The sequence below is a fragment of the Protobothrops mucrosquamatus genome, unplaced genomic scaffold (assembly GCF_001527695.2).
Source record: "Protobothrops mucrosquamatus isolate PMUCROS unplaced genomic scaffold, P.Mucros_1.0 scaffold9, whole genome shotgun sequence".
In the NCBI taxonomy this organism is placed as follows: Eukaryota; Metazoa; Chordata; class Lepidosauria; order Squamata; family Viperidae; genus Protobothrops; species Protobothrops mucrosquamatus.
Window position 1 is genome coordinate 770,554 of NW_015386396.1, and position 20,255 is coordinate 790,808.

The window sequence follows — 20,255 nt, forward strand, 5'->3', positions numbered from 1 at the left end:
TAGATGCTGTTAGATGCTATTTTCATGCCTCCAAGCACTTTATTATATTGAATAGAGAATAATTAATACTTCATTTATTACAATAGCTTGATATATATTAAATGTATCTGACTGAACAGAAATGGATGAAATCATGACACGAGATGGCAAAATGATGAGGGTATATTATGAAGAAATTGAAAAGATTAACAAAGAGATAGACACTCTAAGGTTATCAGTTCACTTAGTATTCTGTTACCTCACCTTCCTCAAGTTTGGAAAAAGACAGGGCAAGCGAGTGGACATCTTCCTTTGGGATTTTGTATGATAAAATTGAGCTAAAACTGCAACAAATAAAAAGAAAGTGTATTCCAAAACAAGTAGTTTGAGTAATACTAGATTTAAGTATTTTAATGCTATGTCATTAGATATTTCATCAGACACGAAGGGTGTGCAGGGGGGTCAATGACATCAAAATGACAGAGGCAACCAACAAGTGAATCCCTGCCCTCTTTTAATATGTATTATACATTGCACACACACAAAAACAGTGTGTACAGTCTAGAAGTTATGTCATCATTTTGAGACTGTTGACCTTGCCTATAGACAGCACTGATAAATAATATTGTTTTTTCTTTGCTTTATCCATTTATGAATAATAATAATTACTTATTAGATACCTCTACTGAGACATAGTACAAATCAGAAAGACAGTGAGTACAAAATTCCATACTGTATACTAAATGTAATTCACAACTTAATACCCAAACCAGTAAATAAATGCTAATCACTGAGACAAACTAAACATGTTTAGAAACTATGCACTCTGGTACAATTGAGCATGTATACTACATAAAACAGCATTAATGTAAACTGCCAAGATTAATTAGTAGGATGCGATAACCTGGCCCGAGACTAACTAATGGTCATATAAAAAGCTTTTAAGCTCCTTTTAAAGGCCAATAGACTTTTACAGAGAGGAAGACAAAAAATGGAGCTGATTATAGAATTGCAAGCCCAGGATCCTGAAAGAACCTAGAGACTACAATCCTGGAGGGAGAAACTGAAGGATGGTCCAGTGCAAAGGAAATAAGGAGTAAAAAGGATTGCAGGGGAAAATAAGATAAGCTATTGAGAAATTTGTGATCAGAGAACTCCAAATATAAGTACCAATGGTTTTAACTGGGCTCTGGCACAAATAAGTAGCAGAACATGAGAAAATGGGAATGGTTCAGATCATCGGGAATGGAACTGGGCTAGAATAAGATCTGAGACACAAAGAGGAACACCTGCCAGGAGACTTGCAGTAATCTAAGAGAAAAAACAACAACAACAACAACACAGCAAGCACTAACAAAGCTATATTCTCCTCCATTGTTCCCCACCCTCTTCCTACAATTATTCATCGCATCTATATTAGTTTTTATAATAATTATATTTTCATGTGAGATTGGATATTTATGTAATATATTTTGTCTCTGTTATATTTATAATTTTTGCTGATTAGGTTGTTGAACTGCACCCAGAATCACTTTTTGTGAAATGAGCGGCTACACAAATTTGATACATAAATAAATGCAAATTGTGACCCTTGCTCTAAGATTATCAAGTGGGTGTTCTGAGATGGGAGGCTATAAAGAATTGATAAATAAATATACAAATAAAGTCAGCTGATCATCAATCAAAACACTTTGAGGCTGCAAGTGAAAGAAATTGAGACCACCCAAGATCTCTGGAGACAAATAAGGGAAGACATAATACAGGATGGGAAGGATAATCAGGCCAAATACTGTCTCTGACTTATGCATATTCGACTTGAAGAGATGGGAAGACATTCAAGAGGAAATGCTAGTAAGATGTGGGCCATGCACTGTTATCAAGGGTCCCAAAAGACCAATAGACTAAGCATTATCAGCATATCAATGATACTGAAAATCCTAATTGTAAATCAGGGAACTGATAAATAAATAATCCAGTAAATCAGGGAACTCAAAGGATAAGTAAAACAGGATATATAGGACTGATCCCTGAAAGACACTTAATATAAAAGAAAATTGCTGGGACTGTAATCCACCATGCAATATTGCAGAAAAAAGAGAAGACAAACAACATTTATATCAATCAAGCACATTGGCAATGATGCTCAGGAACCATAATTTAAACAACAATATTCAGTGGTCGAGATAGTCAAATGCTGCCATCATGTCCAAAAGGAGTGGCTATAGCAATAAAATATTAAGATTTTAGCACTCAAATATCATTTCTATGTTTTCTTAGTTGAGTTCCTGGCTGAAATCCTGATAGTTATGGATTGAAAATGTCATTAGAAGACAAAAAAGGATCAATTGTGGGAGGATACTCTCAGAAACCTCAGATCAAAAAAAGGAAACAGAGACCGAGTCCAGTAACCTGACGACAAGAGGAGATCCAAGGAAGATTTCTCCAATAAAGGGCAAAGAGGAACTTGCTTTAAAGTTTGAAAAACTACTAGTGGTTAAAGAAAAGTTCAGCAGAACAGAAAACAGGTTAGGAAAAAAAAGGCAGAAGAATAAGATAAATGTACAAGAAAAAGGATTCAGAAGGTAAACTTGTATTAAAAGAGATCAGCAGAATTTTTAAAGACGGATGATTTTTTTTAAAAAAAAAAATAGAAGATGAAAATGAATTCACCACTTTATTAAAGGAAAAATATCCCAAGTTCTTACATGAAAGAAAAGAGCTAGAAGACTGTGTACTCTGTAGTTCAGCAGTGGATGGTGCTAATAACAAAACAAAGGTAAACTAGTGAGGACACCTGGTTTGAAAAATGCTTTGTCTCTCGCAGGTGATATAAAATAATTATCCAAATTTTCTGCATATATTTGGAAGAGGCTCTCCCCAGTTGCTTTTCTGGCCTACTGGCAGCCCTTTGAAGGACACCAGATCAAGAAACTGACACTACAGAGATTGAAGGAATGTCAAAAGCCGGATGCGTCATGCCGAAACCGCGCTCACCCCATTGCCAGCAATGGAAAAAAAGTCGCAATACGTCGTGACACGTCACGTGACGTTGCGAGTTTGACACCCGACCTAGATAGTATGCATACTTGATTTAAAGCCTATATCGTAGTTGTTCTGCAATAAATATTGTTGTTACTATCATCATTTAATAGGAAAAAGATCTACTTTAAAATTACTAGTTAAGCATTCCATGATTTTTAACAAGAACCGATTGTCCATAGAATAAATTTCATTTCATACATTAATTGTTGAATCTGTACTAGAAGCTTGGGCTTCTCAAATTGCATCTTTATGATTTTTTTAATTGATTAAAACTCAGAAGTCAAGATTTTACCTAGCTGGCACAGATCAGATTAGTAATGGGAAGGACATAGAGTGAAACAAACACTACTGTAATCAGGCGTGTTGCCATCCATATATTATTCTCTCTAATCCTTATGCTGAGTATATAACGAGACAACTCTATTATGTGAAGGAATTGATTAATAGCCACTTGACTTGCAACAACAGCCTTTTACCTTTCCTGAGGTCTTCCATTGGGAAAGATACGCAAAATTGCCCTCTGGAGCTGTTCCTTCATCTGTAAATCTGGAACTTCTTTTAATTTCATTTCTAAGAAATATCCTTTGCCAAATTTAGTCTTGAGGTGTTGAACTGTCCCAATGCACCTATCAATTGTTTGAGGCGGGAATAAGAGAAAAGCAGGCAAAAATATATTTGATGTTAAAATCTTTGTTAGCTGTAATTTTTTCTTTCTCTCCCCCCCCCAAATGCCCCAATATCTAGAGAAGATACCTCAATTTCCCAGATATCAAGATGGCCACTCGATCACACACAGCTTCTGCTTCTTCTATGTAATGAGTAGTCAGAATAGCTGCTCTCTCTTTACTTTTAAAGGCTGCTCGGATGGCTTTCCTATCAAACATAATAGATATTCAGGAAAGATTAGTCTTGCTAGGCCAACTCTTCTTTATATCATTGTCTATACAGCCCCATCTGATTAGCATAAAGAAATCTATTAAACTTTCCCAAAACTAAAGCTGCAGCTAGGAAGAAAAAACGGGAATTAAATCCAGACAAAATGAAGCTGCTGCTGGTAAGAAAATAAAAAAAATAAGGTTCTATCTATTTTGGATAACATTGCTCATCCCTTGAAAGAGTAAGTTTAAAGTCTGGAAATGCTCTTTGATCCTCAACTCTCCCTATATAAATAAGTGATGGCTATGGCAAGGAGTATTATTTATTTATTTGGTTTCTATGTTCCTCAATTTCAAAAGGCTCTGAGCAGCTTTCAGGAAATAAAATAAAAGAGCTAAAGCCAATTAAAAAAGAAAATACTTAACAATTAAACATGACCAAGCAGTTATGCCACAATTCACAGATAGAATAACTCACTTTGTTAGGCGCAAAAAACCACAGCCATACATGAAGGGTTCAAGTTGACTACTTTACTATATTCCACCTATATAAGAATATCCCCAGACTCTTCCTTCTTTGGGAACAAATATAAAGTTCCATGAATCTTAGGGGAGACAGTCCTCTGTCTCAGGGCTAACTCCTCGCTTGATCCCTCCTCCTCGTCAGGCTGGTAGTTTCGCAACACACCTCTCCATTAAACTCTAATTAAAAAGAGTTTTTAATGACTCTTTAGAAGCTTAATTGAGAGGTTTCTCCAAAACAAGGAATAAGCTGTTCCACAAGGGAGAGGGGACTATCATTGAGAAAACCTGATAATGGGGTCCCTGCTGATAACATTCTCTCAGCACAAGGATATTCAGAAAACCTTCTCTGACTGTAACAGGCAGGCAAATTAAACCCCGATAAGGCAGCTTCAGAGAAATTTAGGCCCTGAGCCATGTGGGTCTTTAAAGGTGATAGCTAGCACCTTGAATTGCACCTGGAAGCTAATCAGCAGACAATGCACCTCCCATAATAGAAGTATTAGATGGCCAGGTCAGGATGCACCCATAATTTCCGGGTTGCTATATATTTATGTTATTTGGTATTTTTGCTACTTTTTACTAGATCTTTGCTAATTAATAAGGAGAGCTGAACATTTGAGTTTATAGAAAATGGGGTGAGGAATGAAATGAAGAGGTTGTATTTTATAAGAGTGATGAGTTGTTAATAAAGCCACTTTGGGGCTTTATTTGGGGATTTGTTAGAATTTTTATTTGGGGATTTGTTAGAATTATACAGAATTATAGAAGTAATATAGACTATTATTAATTTTAGAGTTAGATGTATCTTTATTTATATACTAGCTGTACCCGGCCACGTGTTGCTGTGGCTCAGTCTGGTTAAATGGAAAAGAAAGAAAAGAGAAAGCGCACGTTTGTAATATGTTCAATTTCACAATGCTAGCATGTGTTGCTTTTACGTCCAACAGATGGCGCTGGTTTTTTTAAAAAACCATGTTTTTACCTGTCACAGGTGTGACATCTATATAATAGTAGGTATAAGGTATATAAAAACACACGCGCATTTGAATGCAACGTTGTGTCTAAATTTCAAAGCAATCGGTGAAGAACTTTCGGAGATTTAAGATTTTGAACAAACGAACATTTACATTTTTATTTATATAGAAGATGTACCAAAGAAAGTTGAAAGCCTTTTTTTTTACTTTTTACTTTTGCTTACACATTTATCTTGCTTTTTTGTTTGATTCCTTTTTCCCGTTTTCTTGCTTTTAGTTTACTTTTTATTTATGTTTTCAAATTTTAATCAAATACTTTTTTTAAAAAAGGGAAATATATGCACATTCCAGGCTGATTATCATGGCTGGTTGCATAGTCAGCCACATATTTAGACTGGATTTGTCATTTTTTATAGACCTATCAAATCCTTCCCAAGGACCTGGGATAGGCAGATCTTGTCTAATAGTGTTAAAGATATTGTTGCAGGATGTAAGCTGTTCCAAGTAAAGCTGCCTTTTGCAACTAATTGATGATTTTGTCAATGCTTTTGTCAGTGATTTTGTCAAGTGATGTCTCAGAAGTTTTAGAATTATACTCAGGGAACCTATTATTATTGGCACTACCTTTGCTTTCTTCCCTCTTATTTCTATCTAAAAGTCTTGGTATTTTGTGATTTTTGCCAATTCTTCTGTTCTGCTGTCTCCAGGTTCTGCAACATCCACTATTGAGCCTTTTTCATCTCAACCATTGTGAGTTCCAGGGTGTTATGTGATGAGTGCTTGCCTCTTTGAATTCTAAAGTCCCAGAGCAATTTAGCTTCTTCGTTTGCTATTACTTCATCTATTTTGTAGTCTCATCAGGACTCTCTTGCAGGCAAATGGTATTACTTGCAGATATTCCAATGTACCGTTGTTGCTATTTTGTCATGCCATTGTTTGTAGGCAATCTGTGTGGTCTTCTTGCAGCAGCTAATTTGAAGATCCACCGTTTCTTCAGTTTCTTTGCAGAGATGGCATTTGCAATCTGTTGCTGTCTTCTCAATATTTTATTCCACTTATTCTCAATTATGAGATGTAGTCTTAACTCCCACATCCAAGTTATTGCTTTTAAAAAGCAGTCTACTGAATATTCTCCTTCAACCTGAGTTATAGCCATTAAAAAGAACTCTTTGAATGAGGTAATGTGACTCTACCTAACATTAGTATCCTCTAGCCATGTTTTGCTTTTTAAAACTTATTACTGAGCCTAAAGTAGTTGATGGGTATAATATGCTTAGACTGTAATATTTTTCAGGGGGATAATATAGCAGTTCCCTTTAAACAAATGCTGCCTTGTCAAACTTTAAAAACCACGATCCTGCATGAATACGTGAAATTGAATCAAGACTTCTGCAATCTAAGATTACCCAAATTTATTAAGTTGGACAGTAAGCCAAAAATGATTAAGGAGGCAAATGGTGGCTGGGGAAAGGTGAGCCAGGATGGTAGCAGCAGCACTTGAATAGATGGACGTTATGCCAGCAATGGGGAAATTTCTGGTTATTCTTGTTGAACCTCTGCAGCAATGCAGTGTACTGTATGTCATAATAAATGTGTTACTTTCCCAAACCACCCAGCTGAAAATTAAGGAAAATATGCTTCTATTTTAAATTTTGCTCATGTTGCCATTTTCTATTTCAGGGCTAGAGAACAGATTCTCTTCCAATGGTGAATTCACCAGATCATCCATGTAGAGTAGGCATGTCAAACTCGCGACGTCATGTGATGTCGCGCAATGTATCGGGCCGGTTTTGCCATTGCCGGCAATGGGGTAGGCGCGGCTTGCACGTGATGCGTCCAGCCCACGGGCCGGCAGTTTGACACCCCTGATGTAGAGAATGAAGAAAAGCTCCCTTTATTATCTCTCAGAGGTTTATACTCTTGTTGCCTTGCCTCTCAGAGCTACTTTGTGCCTTCCCTAATCAGAATGCTGGATACCACCCAGTCAGTCTGGCACTACAACATTATCTCTCCATTCCTTCTTTAAAAAAATGAAATATAATGTGTGAGTCAGGTAAAGCCAGCCTTTACAGCACTTTTGCAGAACGACTACCAGGATCAGCTTCATCTGCAATTAATTTTACATCTCCCCAAAGAGCAAACCATGAAGAAAGCAAGGAAGGTTGACATAATTGTTTGGTAAGAGAAGTTTCTATCTCTGTTTATTGTTTATGGCTAGTTGCTTTGAAAGTGTTTTGAAATATGAAGGCCATTAGTCTTCATAAGATCTGTTGGACCAGATGTTTACATAGAGACAGATGGGGAAAGAGTAGAAGTCTTTTTCTGCTTCTTGGGATCGCAACTTTGCAGTATGTTCGTTTTTTGTTTCTATTATGAGCATTGTCTTCTCACCAAATTTGTTATGCCTAAGTTATTTTTTACCAAGAGTAAAATGCCTTTTAAAGGCTTACAGAATGGATCCTTTGTTAATCACAGCCCATTCTGGCCCACTATGCAACAGGATGGATATATTTAAAGTAAATAAATGGTTGCGATTTCACATTAAATATATTCTCCATGTCCTTTGGAGACACTTACCACATGTGCTGTTTTGCTTTGGGGTCCATACCAGTAGATGGTTCATCTAGTAGAGTAATATGGGGACTACCAAGCATACTTAAGGCAAAACATAGCTAAAAAAGAGACCAGGGTGGGGGGACACATCAATGATGGTTATTTACTTTTGGTAAAGCAAAGTGAAGCAAAAAAAAATCACTTCAAGATGGATTGCATCCATACAAATTAAAGTCAAGTCTTCAGAAACTCTCTAGGAAACTTCCTACATCCGCTACTTTCAAAGAAATGTCAAATTTCATTTTATTTGTGTAACAGAACACATGCTAAAGAGGAGATAGCAACTACTAAATGACCTGATGGCAGTTTTAGTTCTATTCCTCCAGATGAAAAGATATTTGGGATATTATCTTATAATTCTTAATGGCCATGGCAAAAGATTAAGGGAAGAAACATTTTTCTCTGCTTATATAGTTAAATGTTTATGCCATAGCATGAATTAGAAAGTTAACTATTTCAGAAGAAAACCAAACCTTTCGTTTGATTCCTGCTCCAAGTTTCTTTACTTTTTTCTGTAGCTGATCCTTAAAATCAAGTGCACTGGAGATGCTGCAAGAAAAACAAACTCATTTTTCTGTCTTGAAAGGGTATTATACTTGTAAGCAATGTAAAAAAAGCGATATGGCCCCCAATCTCTTGGCTTTCCTTCCACAAAGGGATCAAATCTTGGTTCTGCAGCCTTGGGTGGGGGGGAGGGGCACTGAGAACAATGCAAATTTGGGGCTGGCTAGTTCCATGAGAGCCCCCCCCCGCCTTTTAATAACCAACATTAAATTGCCATCTTAGAATTTTGTCATTAGTGTATAATTAAAAAAAAATAATCCTAATTTAATTTTAATTTTTATACATTGTTTTATCACTTATATTACATTATATTACCACCCAGAGCCTCTGTTTGAGGGAGATGGGTGATTTAGCAATATGAAAACAAATAAATATGAGAGATCTTTATACTCAGCAGATGCTATGAGGTTTTTCATCATACTAATTAGAGGTTTGTGAAATTTCCCTATAAGCAGTTTTAACAATAAATCGTGGTGTCAACTTCCAAAAAAGTTGACAGTTTGGACAGTTGATACCATGTCAATACATGCTAATGAATGTATTAACATGTATCAATGAATTATTAGTATATATATTAATGAATTATTTTTCTCTATTAGCAATGTCTTACCATTTTATGACTTCTTTCAGGTCACTTTCACTCATTCCTTTGATGGCACCATATATTTCAAAATGTTCCTGTAATGTGATTTCAGGCCAAAGTGGGTTTGTCTGTGGACAGTACCCCACAAACCTCATGGAATCATCTTCATTATTATCACCTGAAGAGAAGTCTCCCATCAGCACCTATAGATACACCATTGTTTTCAGATGATGATTCTAATTAATACACCAGAAACATTTAAAAGTTATTATATATAACATCTTACTGAAATGATAGTAATAGGATATATTAGCTCAAGGATTTCAGTTCTCTTTAACCAGTGGGGTGCAGTAGTTTGAACAAAAATCAAAGTTTTAATTTCCACTTTTCCACTGAGCTCCCTGAGTAGATTCTTGGGAATCTATTTTAGAGGACAGCTGTTCTTAATATAAGATGAGGGGTGACTGAAAGCATGTCATCTGGAGCTCCTTAGAAGAAAGGTAGGTTATAAATGTAATATACAAAAAGAAAAGAGACTTAATCCACCCTTCCATCCATTTATCTGGATAGCTCTTCTACGTCCCTTCCCCAATTTTGCTTAGTTCAAGCACATATTTTTGTAGTCGGGTCATTTTATTTATTCAATTCAAAGTATATAATGATCACAAAAAGAGGACTATATGAAGAAGCCTGCATGAGGAACCATCAGTAGACACATCACTAGTAAGAAATATACTTCCAATGCTATTCCTTCATCATTTCATCATATATAATAATGGATATGCAATCTCAATATGAAATATTCATGTTATCAATTCAGAATTACCACCTGCATTGTAAGATCTCTTTTGGATGAGAATGCCATAATGTCAGTTGCAAAAACTAGTAAAAAGATATGGTTAAAATCAATTACCTGGCCCGAATTTGGTTCAACTTCTCCCACCAGAATATTTATTAGCGTACTTTTCCCAGCTCCGTTTGGACCTAGCACTCCCAGTATTTCCCCTAAGAAAAAAAAATACCAGAATCTGCAGTTTTTGCTTGGCAAGATTATCCATCTTTTTTTTAATATTGAGTTCATAATAAATAATTTTAAGACCAACCTTTTTTTACACAGAGGGAAACATGATTAGTTGCCACTTTCTTTATTTTTCTTCCAAGAAGAAAATCACTCTTTTCATCATATTCTTTGTGCAAAGAGTGGACTAAAACTGCTGGTTTCTAATTAAAAAAGAATGCAGAGCTTATATCCGAGCTAGAATGAATATACAATGCAAATACATTCCTTTAAATGGATAAAAACTCATTCAGTCACTAACCTGGATCTCATTTAGAACATAAAAATGAATGTACATAGATTAAACACTTCCAAACTTGGTGGTGGTGGGGAGGTTATCTACTCAACATGAGATCACTATCTCCCCTCTCCCACACAACTAATATTGAACAAAAATATTCTTTCTTTAAATTGTGTGGGAAATAGGCTTAATTCTGTTTCCCAAGTTGGTTGTGGTTTCTGCCACTAGGAGGTGTGGTCTGAACAATCATAGGAAAAGCACTCCTCTCGTTTCCTAGTTCCTGTATATCATTGTACAGCGGATCACAAAGAAGCTGAAATGAAGAGCTCCTGGCACAGCAACATACAAAATGTACAGGGACAAGAGCAATGTACTATAGCACTCTGCACAACAGCAACAAACTATTTTTATTCTTCTTGAATGCAACAAGAAGGAAGTGTGATGGGGGAGAAGCCAAGCAGTTTAGGTTTCTATAAAATGTAACCAGGCCCGTCCTCATAGAGCCTCAGTTTCTTAGATTCAGAAAAACATATCACTCATCAGCTGTTTCCAATTACCTAAGCAAATTACCCCTTTCCATCCTGGTTTGCACTAAAGAGAGAGAGCTATGTGGGAATAGGAAGAGTATAGTATAGTATAGTATAGTATAGTATAGTATAGTATAGTATAGTATAGTATAGTATAGTATAGTATAGTACAGTACAGTACAGTACAGTACAGTACAGTACAGTACAGTACAGTACAGTACAGTACAGTACCGAACAGAACAGAACAGAACAGAACAGAACAAAAGAGTTGGAAGGGACTTTGGAGGTCTTCTAGTCCAACCCCCTGCTTAGGCAGGAAACCCTATGCCAGGGGTGTCAAACTGCCAGCCCGTGAGCCGGATGCATCGTGCCGAAAACGCGCCCACCCCATTGCTGGCAATGGGGAAAAAGTTGTGATACGTCGCGACACATCACGTGAGTTTGAGACCCCTGCCCTATACCATTTCAAACAAATGGTTGTCCAGTCTCTTCTTAAAAACGTCTGGTGTTGGAGCATTCACAATTTCTGGAGGCAGGTTGTTCCACTGATTAATTGTTCTCACTGCCAGGAAATTTCTCCTTAGTTCTAGGTTGCTTCTCTCCTTGATTAGTTTCTATCCGTTGCTTCTTGTCCTGCTTTCAGGCGCCTTGGAGAATAGCTTGACTCCCTCTTCTTTGTGGCAGCCCCTGAGATATTGGAACACTGCTATCATGTCCCCCCTCGTCCTTCTCTTTGTTAAACTAGACATACCCAATTCCAGCAACCTTTCCTTATATGTTTTAGCCTCCAGTCCCCTAATCATCTTTGCTGCTCTTCTCTGTACTCTTTCTAGAGTCTCAACATCTTTTTTACATCGTGTTGACCAAAACTGGATGCAGTATTTACCTCTTCACAGCTCTGACAAGTGATCAACTCTTTTACCCTCAGCCTCTCTGCTGTAACATCTTCATCCTCATTCTCATCATGCGGCACATCTGGGAGTTTCCAGGGCTTGAGTTTCACAGGTGTTCTGAAAACAGGTAAAAGATTCATTCTCTACAATGGTTCTTTGAACAGACAAAATAAACAGGAAAATATTCCATGTAATATTTAACAATAAGGTAACTCAGCTCCAAGAGCCCTCAAATTAGCCTGTTCTTATTTGGAAAAAGTTCCCGGGCGTCATGATGTGAGGAACAATTCAACACAACAGGGAGAAAAGGTACAGATGCAAGTCTGCCCCTTTGCTGAAACATCTATCAGGAAAAAGAAAAAGCTTTTCAGGCCACATACTTTAAAGTCTAGGAAGTTTTTTTATTTAATGAAAGATGATCAATGGAAAAGGTCATGAGAAGCTGGGTCTTATGTAAAAATAAATGATAATGCCCATTAATTCAAATGAAGCTGTAGAACAAATGATGATCAACACAAGGATATTTGCAGACTTTCCACCAAACAATTTGTAAAACATAGGATCAGCAGAAGGCACTCATAAATATATCAGCAAAATGAGTGGAGAAGGAAACTGGGTTTGAAAATATTGGGAAATGTTATTTAAATGGATACAGGTGGTCCTCACTTAACAACCACTTGTTTGGAGATTATTCCAATTTGTGATGGTGCTAAAAATAGTAATAGTTATGACTGGTCCTCAGAGTTCTTCCGGCTGCAGATCCCCACAGTCACATGGTTGCTATTTGTATCCTTTTTTCCCCTGGTTTCTGATAAGCAAAATTAATGAGGATGCCACCAGATAAACAAATTGTGACCATGTGATGTTCTTGCTTAATGACCTACAGTGATTATTCTGGAAGCAATACTAACCTACATATTCTTTGTTCTACATCTAAGAATATGTGTTTTCTTTGGAATCGTATTTTGGATTTTAACAAACAATCCAGGCTTCAGTGCAAGAAACTGACTATCCCTTCCAGTCCTTTTTTCTTTAATATCAGTTCAATACTACAGTTCAGCGATATGTTTTCTGTTTCCCTTTAATAGATTTTTTTTAATCAGATGCAAGGGTAAGCATATATAAACTTCTAAGCAGTAAATCTGAAATATCAATTTAAAGCAGTATTTATTTGGACAAAAAGGTTCTTCAAAAGGTATCTGAAATTTATCATTACCTATTGAAATTTGGTACTAGCATATTACCTTTTCCTATCAGGGATATACCAACCTGAAAAATGGATCTTTTCTTACTGACTTCCCTCCACACTTCATTTCAAGATAGCGCAGAAGAAAGAGCCAAATTACACACTGCAAATATGGCTAATATGAAAGGGGAAAAAATCATATCAAAACTTCTGTTTTGCTAGAAACAAGAACAACTGGTAAACAAGTACAATCAAAACAGACAACTGAAAACAGCTGCTTAGAATGCCAGCTGCTTATGATAGGATATTTCACAAAATAATTCATTGCAGCAATTGAATACAGGTACTCCTCAACTTACAACCATTCATTTAGCGACCATTCAAAATTACAACAGCACTGAAAAAAAGTGACTTATGACCATTTTTCACACGTATGACCACTGAAGCATCCCCACGGTCATGTGATCAAAATTCAGACACTTGTAACTGGCATGTATTTAGGGATGGTTGCAGTGTCTCGGGATCATGTGAACACCTTCTGACAAGCAAGGTCAATAGGAAAGCCAGATTCACTTAATGACCGTGTCAGTAATGTAACAACTATAGCGATTCCCTTAACAAATGTGGCAAGAAAAGTCATAAAACGGGGTAAAATTCACTTAACAACTGTCTTGATTAGCAATGGAAATTGTGGTTGTAAATTGAGGATTATCTGTCATTATGAGGTATTATACTAGGTTTTAGTTTTTTCTCTCCAACAATCTAAGTCAGGGGTAGGCAACCTTGGCTCTTTTATGACTCGTGGACTTCAACTCCCAGAATTCCCGAGTCAGCCATGCTGAGGGGAAAGGGAGAGGTTTCCAAGCTGAGCCATGCTGGCTCAGGAATTCTGGGAGTTGAAGTCCACGAGTCATAAAAGAGCCAAGGTTACCTACCCCTGATCTAAGTTATTGCTTTGATTCAGAAAGCTTAAATCATTTGGCTTCGGGACATTTGAAGGAATGTCCTCTTTGATCCAGATCTGTCTATACTTTATATTATTACCTGTATAAGTGCTGTTATAAATCTCATGCATGAAAGAGAGATGGTATGTTTTGGTTTTACAGTATATTTTTTCATCTTTTTTTAATGCTATTTGCTATTGTTTCACCTTGGTCTTTAATATTCTAGCTTTTAAAATTTAATTTTATTTATGGCGATGTTCTTGTGTGTATTATTTTCTCAGATTATTTTCTCTTATTATATTTTGCCCTAGGTTCCTGTCAAATCAAATGTGCACTTCATGAATAAAAATGCCTGATTCCATCACTTACTTACACCACAATTCCACTCTGCCCTAATACAGCACAAAGTGAATGGCTATAATGGATTGAGGGTCCATTTTACATTCTATTATTTCACTTTTTAAAATCCCTCTCAAAAGGGGAATAATGGAATTGTGAGGGCATGTGAGAATGACCTTGGGATGCAGGAGGAAGACCCAGAGCCCAGGCAACATCTGATAAGAGGAAGTTCAGTCTGCAAATAGGGGGGGGGGGAGGAATCATGGGAAGTGTTTCAGAAGAGACCCTCCTTAGTTTCCCGGAAACTAAAAAGGGGAAAAAATACGTTCAGTCCGGCAAGATTAATTTTAACTCTTTGAGTAATCCAGACAAGAAACACAACCAGGAGCATCAACACTATCTTTAGGAGGTCAGTGGTGCGGTGGTTAGAAGGTAGCATTGCGGGCTAACTCTGCCCACAGCCTGGAATTCAATCCTGAATGACTCAAGGTTGACTCAGCCTTCCATCCTTCCGAGATCAGTAAAATGAGGACCCAGATTGTTGGGGGGGCCACAGGCTGACTCTGTAAACCGCTTAGGGAGGGCTGCAAAGCACTGTGGAGCGGTACAGAAGTCTAAGCGCTATTGCTGTTGCTACTGTAAGGTTACATTAGCAGAATCTTGCAAGGCTGAAAATACGTCTCCCCTCTCTTTTCAGTCTTTGAAAAACTAGGGAGGGTCCCTTTGGCAAGGCTTTTCTCCCACCTGCTGACTTGAGTTGCCTCTTATCAGACTGTAGCCTAGGTTGCGGCATCTCAAGGTCATTTCCACCTACCATCACAAGAACTGTTTCATATTTAAGAAACATGAAAATGAAATAAGAGAGATTCTGTCTTGTCTCATTTTTATTTAAAGATTTTATACGACTGCCCATCTTGAGTAATGCAACTATGGGCTGCATGCCATAGAAACGAATAAATATTCTTCAATAATTAAACACAGCACTGGCAAGATCAGTCTGTTGCTCCTATGCTAGCCTTTGAAGTAAAACCACTTGTATCAATAGAGGTACAGTGGTTATAATTGAAATTATCAGCTTTTTAGAAACCAATTCTTCAGGACCCAAGCAATAAATATGAACATAAACTAAAAGAGTGACTGAAAACCCCATAATTTGTGTTAAGAAGGTCTTGGAAAAAAAGTTCTGTTCCTTCAAGAAGCTCATAAGCTTCTTCAACCTAAATTGCCTTCATAAAATAACTCATTTTTTCTACATAATTATAACACTGCATTTAACATAATAAAGTTGAAAATATGTGCTTTTTATTCCAGGTTATAAGTGCTCCTGCAAAATCAAACATTATTATTACTTTTGCGGGGGGGGGGGATGTTCACCACAGTGGCCAAACCAATTTTTAAACATGTCATAGTTTTCCACAAATTATAAACAGGCTTAACTATAAAATAACACACTACGTTATTATTTCTAGTTGTAAGAAAATAGCTGATCTCTTGGATTTTTTATTTAAAAGGTGCTTACCGCTACAACAGAAATCAACAATCTTTCTGAATGCTTCTCCATCTTGTTATCAAGTTTCCGCACTATCTAACAAAACAAGAAATAATTACAGCCAACCTTAATAAACTTTTAAAAAATGGTACTTAGTATGGCTACTGAACTCAATAAACTATCTGAAATGTTTTTCCATCTTGAGGAGATTCCAGATAAACAAGATAATACTCTTATTTTTAATTCTTCTAATATTTTTCACAGGACAGTTAGTTTATTATTCAGAAATTTATTCACAAGAGTGACAAAATTTTCCAAAATATAGATTGTTCCAAAATGTACACATAATTAGGCTATTTTTGTCTAGATTTATCTGACTGATTCTATATATCAGCTCTAAAGCACATTCATGTACAAAGAAAATACAGTAGTCCTTGACTTATAACAGTTCATTTAGTGGCCTTCCGAGTTACAACAGCATTAAAAAAAAGTGAGTTATGACACTTTTTCCACAGTTACAACCGTTGAAGTACTCCCATGGTCATGTGATCAAAATTCAGATGCTTGGCAACTGACTCATATTTATGACAGTTGCAGTGTCTGTGGTCATGTGATTCCCTTTGTGACCTTCTGAGATGTGGAAGCTAGATTCACTTAACAACCGTGTTACTAACTTAACAATTGCAGTGATTCACTTAACAATTATGGCAAGAAAGGACGTAAAGTGGAGCAAAACTCACTTAAAACGCCTCTGTTAGCAACAGAAATTTGGGGCTAAATTGTTATCATAAGTCGAGAACTACCTATATAGCATGCCTTATTTTTTCCAAAATCAGTAGAATTGACAATCACAGTCAAATTTACTAGACTAGCTTTTTATAAACTAATGGTAACTTATAATAGTTTTTATAAACTACTGTCATCAGTAGTAGTGTCAAGATTAATCAATCTTTCTTTTATCGTGAGAAGAAGTGATGACAATAACAAAATGAATGGAAGAGATGCTAAATTCAGGAAATATCCAGGACAGTCAAATGAGAGGGTCCCCCTCGTGTATACTATCTGATTTGGTTGTAATAAATCACTAAAAGCATTGCAGTGGGAATTCATATTAACTGAAATGGAATGATGTTAAATATAGTATCCAAATTAGAGGTTGTAAGAGTCTTCTTCTGATCTTCAGCCTGAAGGTAACTTTCTCACACTTTGATTCCCAGTTTGTAAAGGGCAGAATCATAATCTTATTTAAGATAAAAGATGGAAGTAATTTAACTCTCTAGTGATCCAAATGCTTTACACAGTGTCAACATCTACTCCTGGGGGTTGGGAAACACTTCACAGCACAATCTGCAGTACTCTTAAGCACTAGTAGGGAGGATAGCCAATTGAACAAAAAACCCATAAATATGATTAAAGTGAAGGCAGAATCACCCTTTTAAATATTTTCTGTTCCCACTTCTCCTGCATTGTAACTTATTTTCTTTCTTAACCCAATTCCTTAGAAAACCTACCTTTATAAAAGAAATAAGACATCCAATAAGAGGATAGATGGGAACAAAAATAGAAAAACAAACGTGAAGAAGAGCGGCTGTTGTATAATACCACATAAAGAAGGCTACTTCGATGACAACAGAACAAACTAAAGCAGCCTGGAAGAGAAAAGAAAATTTAAAGATTATTTTATGTTATTTATTTTTATCCAGTGGCAATCAATGTCCCAGCATGTGACATCAAATACATAGTAGAAAAACATTGTAGCGAACGTATAATGGCATCTCCGGGTGCAGGGTTAGCCCTAGCTCAGTGATGGCGAACCTTGTAGAGACTGAGTGCCCAAACTGCAACCCAAAACCCACTTATGCATCGTCGAGTGCCAGGTGGGCGTGGCCAATTGGGTGGGCGTGGCTGCGGTGGTAACGGCAGACTGGGTGGGACTAAAAAGTTCAATCAAGTTTGCAAGATCTTTTTTTTTTCCCGTGAGAAATTGAAATTGACTGATTGACCCTTTTTTTTTTTTTGCACATGGTGGCGGAGGCCTAAAGCGAAAAGGTTTTATAAAACCCAGCTGAAGGCCTAGGACTGGGGCGACGGTGTGCGTGCCCACAGAGCGGGCTCTGAGTGCCGCCTCTGGCACCCGTACCATAGGTTCGCCACCACTGCCCTAGCCCTTCAACAGGTTTAAGACTTAGTAATTTAGTAAATTAAGGAAAGTGGAGAAAAGCATGAAATAGCCTAGAGGGAGGGAGGACAAGATAATCTGAAGAAGCAGATTGTCTGACTCCTTTTCAGTAGGGGTTCAGAATGAGATATAGTACTGAGATAGAGTTATGGTTGATCTTTGAAGGGCTTGGAATGGGGTGATGTCTCCATCCTGGATTTTTGGGTGGCTTTCTATACTACTGACCATGGCATACTTATGGACTTGGGCTAGGATTTGAGAGTCAAGGGATTTGAGAGTCAAGGGGCAGTGTTCTGCAAGGCTTCTCTTTCCTCTGTAGTCAGTCCCAGTTTGTATTCATAGAGATGGGGGAGAGTAGCCACAGGGTGAGATTATTCAGTGGCATAGGGTGCACTATATTGATGATCCTCAACTATACATCTCCACTGAGGCAGAACAAAATGGTGCCACTCAGGTGCTTACTCAGTTCTTGGAGGCTATAAAATATTGATGGGGAAGAATTGGTTGCAGTTCAACTCTAGCAAGATAAAAGGGTTCTGGGATTTTTGGATCCCTCTGGATTTGGACAGTTGTCATCTTTAAATCTCAAAAGCACTCCTCTGGCAAGTTTGTGCACAATTTGAAAGCCACTGCCCATGTTCATTCATGCTTTAGTCATTTCCCAAGTATTGTACATGAAAAACACCTAAATTTCAACTGGTTCGGAATAGATCAGGGCACACAGTTTGGAGTGCTCCAAGGTTTGCACAAGTTACACTACTGCTACTGGATGCAATTCAAGATGCTGGTTTATTATCTTTAAAGCTCTGCACGCATGGGACAGGTTATCAACAGGACTGGCTACACCTGAGAGTATCTGCCTGCCCTGCCAAATCAGATAGGATGGGTGTTTTCCAGACCTCCTCTATTAAACAATGTAACCTGGCTGGATCTAGGAGGCGTGCCTTCCCTGTAAAAATACCTCTCCTTTAGAACAGCCTTCACTGCAAGATCTGGAGCCCCCTTTCCTCTTGACTTTTCAGAAGACAGTGAACACCAGGTTTTCCCCCCAGGCAATGGGCTGGGATAGAAATTTAAACCAGCACATATTTAATTGGCATAGAATTATGATGATGTTCTGGCGGGAGTGTGTCGTTTCTTAAACAATGTTGTGGGATTATGTTTTTTACTTTTGATACATTTATAGTGGTCTGTTTATTGCTAGCCACCAGGGTTATACTATATAAAAGGGGTGGGCCACACAAACAAACAACAAATAAGTTTAACTTACCACTGAAAAAATAAATGACCAAAATTCTTTGGTATTTTGTACGGCATTAAAGCTGAATGAGACAATATAATTAAACATAATAACTGATGGTATGTAGCCAATAAGGCAAAAAACCTGCAGGTGAAAAGAAAATTCTTAGTTGTTTTTTTTAAGATCAGGGATAAAGAAAGTAGTACATAAGTCTTCCTCTCCCCTAAAGAAGTTTTCTAACAGGCAACCTATGAGGTCATTTAATTCCTACTCCTTTTCTTCTGTTCACATCTGCTTCATATAGATTCAGCTGTCCTATTCTTCAAACTGAAGCTCAAATACTTTGACCACCAAATGAGAAGAGAGAACTCACTTGAAAAGACCCTGATGTTGGGAAATATTGGAGGTAAAAGGAGAAGGGGATGGCAGAGCATTAAATGGTTAGATAGTGTCACTGACGCAACAAACATGAATTTGGGCAAACTCCAGGAGATTGTGGAGGACAGGAGGGCCTGGAATGCTATGTCCATGGAGTTGTGAAGAGTCAGATACAACTTAGCAACTGAACAATAAAATTCTTCAAAATTTTATTGGGCACTTAGATGGTTCCGTCCCAGGCTCCTGATGGACCCGGAGAGGTTCCTGACGGAGCTTGGGCCATATCTGGAGGCGTTAGGTCACGACTCGGCGGAAGATCAGGCCGCGGCCTGGGATGCGGCCGCGGCCTGGGATGCGGCCGCGGCCTGGGATGCGGCCGCGGCCGCAGCACTGGACCGAGTCGTGCCGCTGCGGCCTCTGACCCGGCATAGATCTCAATTAGCCCCTTGGTTTACTGAGGAGCTGAGAGAGATGAAACGCCGGAAAAGACGCCTAGAGAGCAGTTGGAGGACGTCCCGGACCGAATCCGACCGAACACAGGTAAGGAGTCATATTAGATCTTACCTTGTGGCGATGAGGGTGGCGAGGACTAATTACTACTCCACCCTCATTGCGTCATCAGATAAT

The 20,255-nt window shown here is 37.7% G+C and overlaps 1 protein-coding gene across 1 annotated transcript in view; it reads right to left on the bottom strand.

Annotated features, from left to right (window-relative positions):
• LOC107282579 (ATP-binding cassette sub-family A member 5) overlaps positions 1-20,255 on the bottom strand; it is a 71,227-nt gene that overhangs the window by 4,363 nt on the left and 46,609 nt on the right. Inside the window, exons 25-37 of the mRNA XM_015810380.1 lie at positions 19,281-19,394; positions 17,343-17,480; positions 15,862-15,927; positions 13,143-13,234; positions 11,867-11,990; positions 10,259-10,376; positions 10,069-10,160; positions 9,183-9,358; positions 8,482-8,557; positions 7,973-8,067; positions 3,775-3,894; positions 3,498-3,647; positions 244-323 (exon numbers count right to left, since the gene is read on the bottom strand). Of these exons, the coding sequence (XP_015665866.1) occupies positions 244-323; positions 3,498-3,647; positions 3,775-3,894; positions 7,973-8,067; positions 8,482-8,557; positions 9,183-9,358; positions 10,069-10,160; positions 10,259-10,376; positions 11,867-11,990; positions 13,143-13,234; positions 15,862-15,927; positions 17,343-17,480; positions 19,281-19,394 (1,441 nt within the window). The remainder of the gene's footprint in view (positions 1-243; positions 324-3,497; positions 3,648-3,774; positions 3,895-7,972; positions 8,068-8,481; positions 8,558-9,182; positions 9,359-10,068; positions 10,161-10,258; positions 10,377-11,866; positions 11,991-13,142; positions 13,235-15,861; positions 15,928-17,342; positions 17,481-19,280; positions 19,395-20,255) is intronic.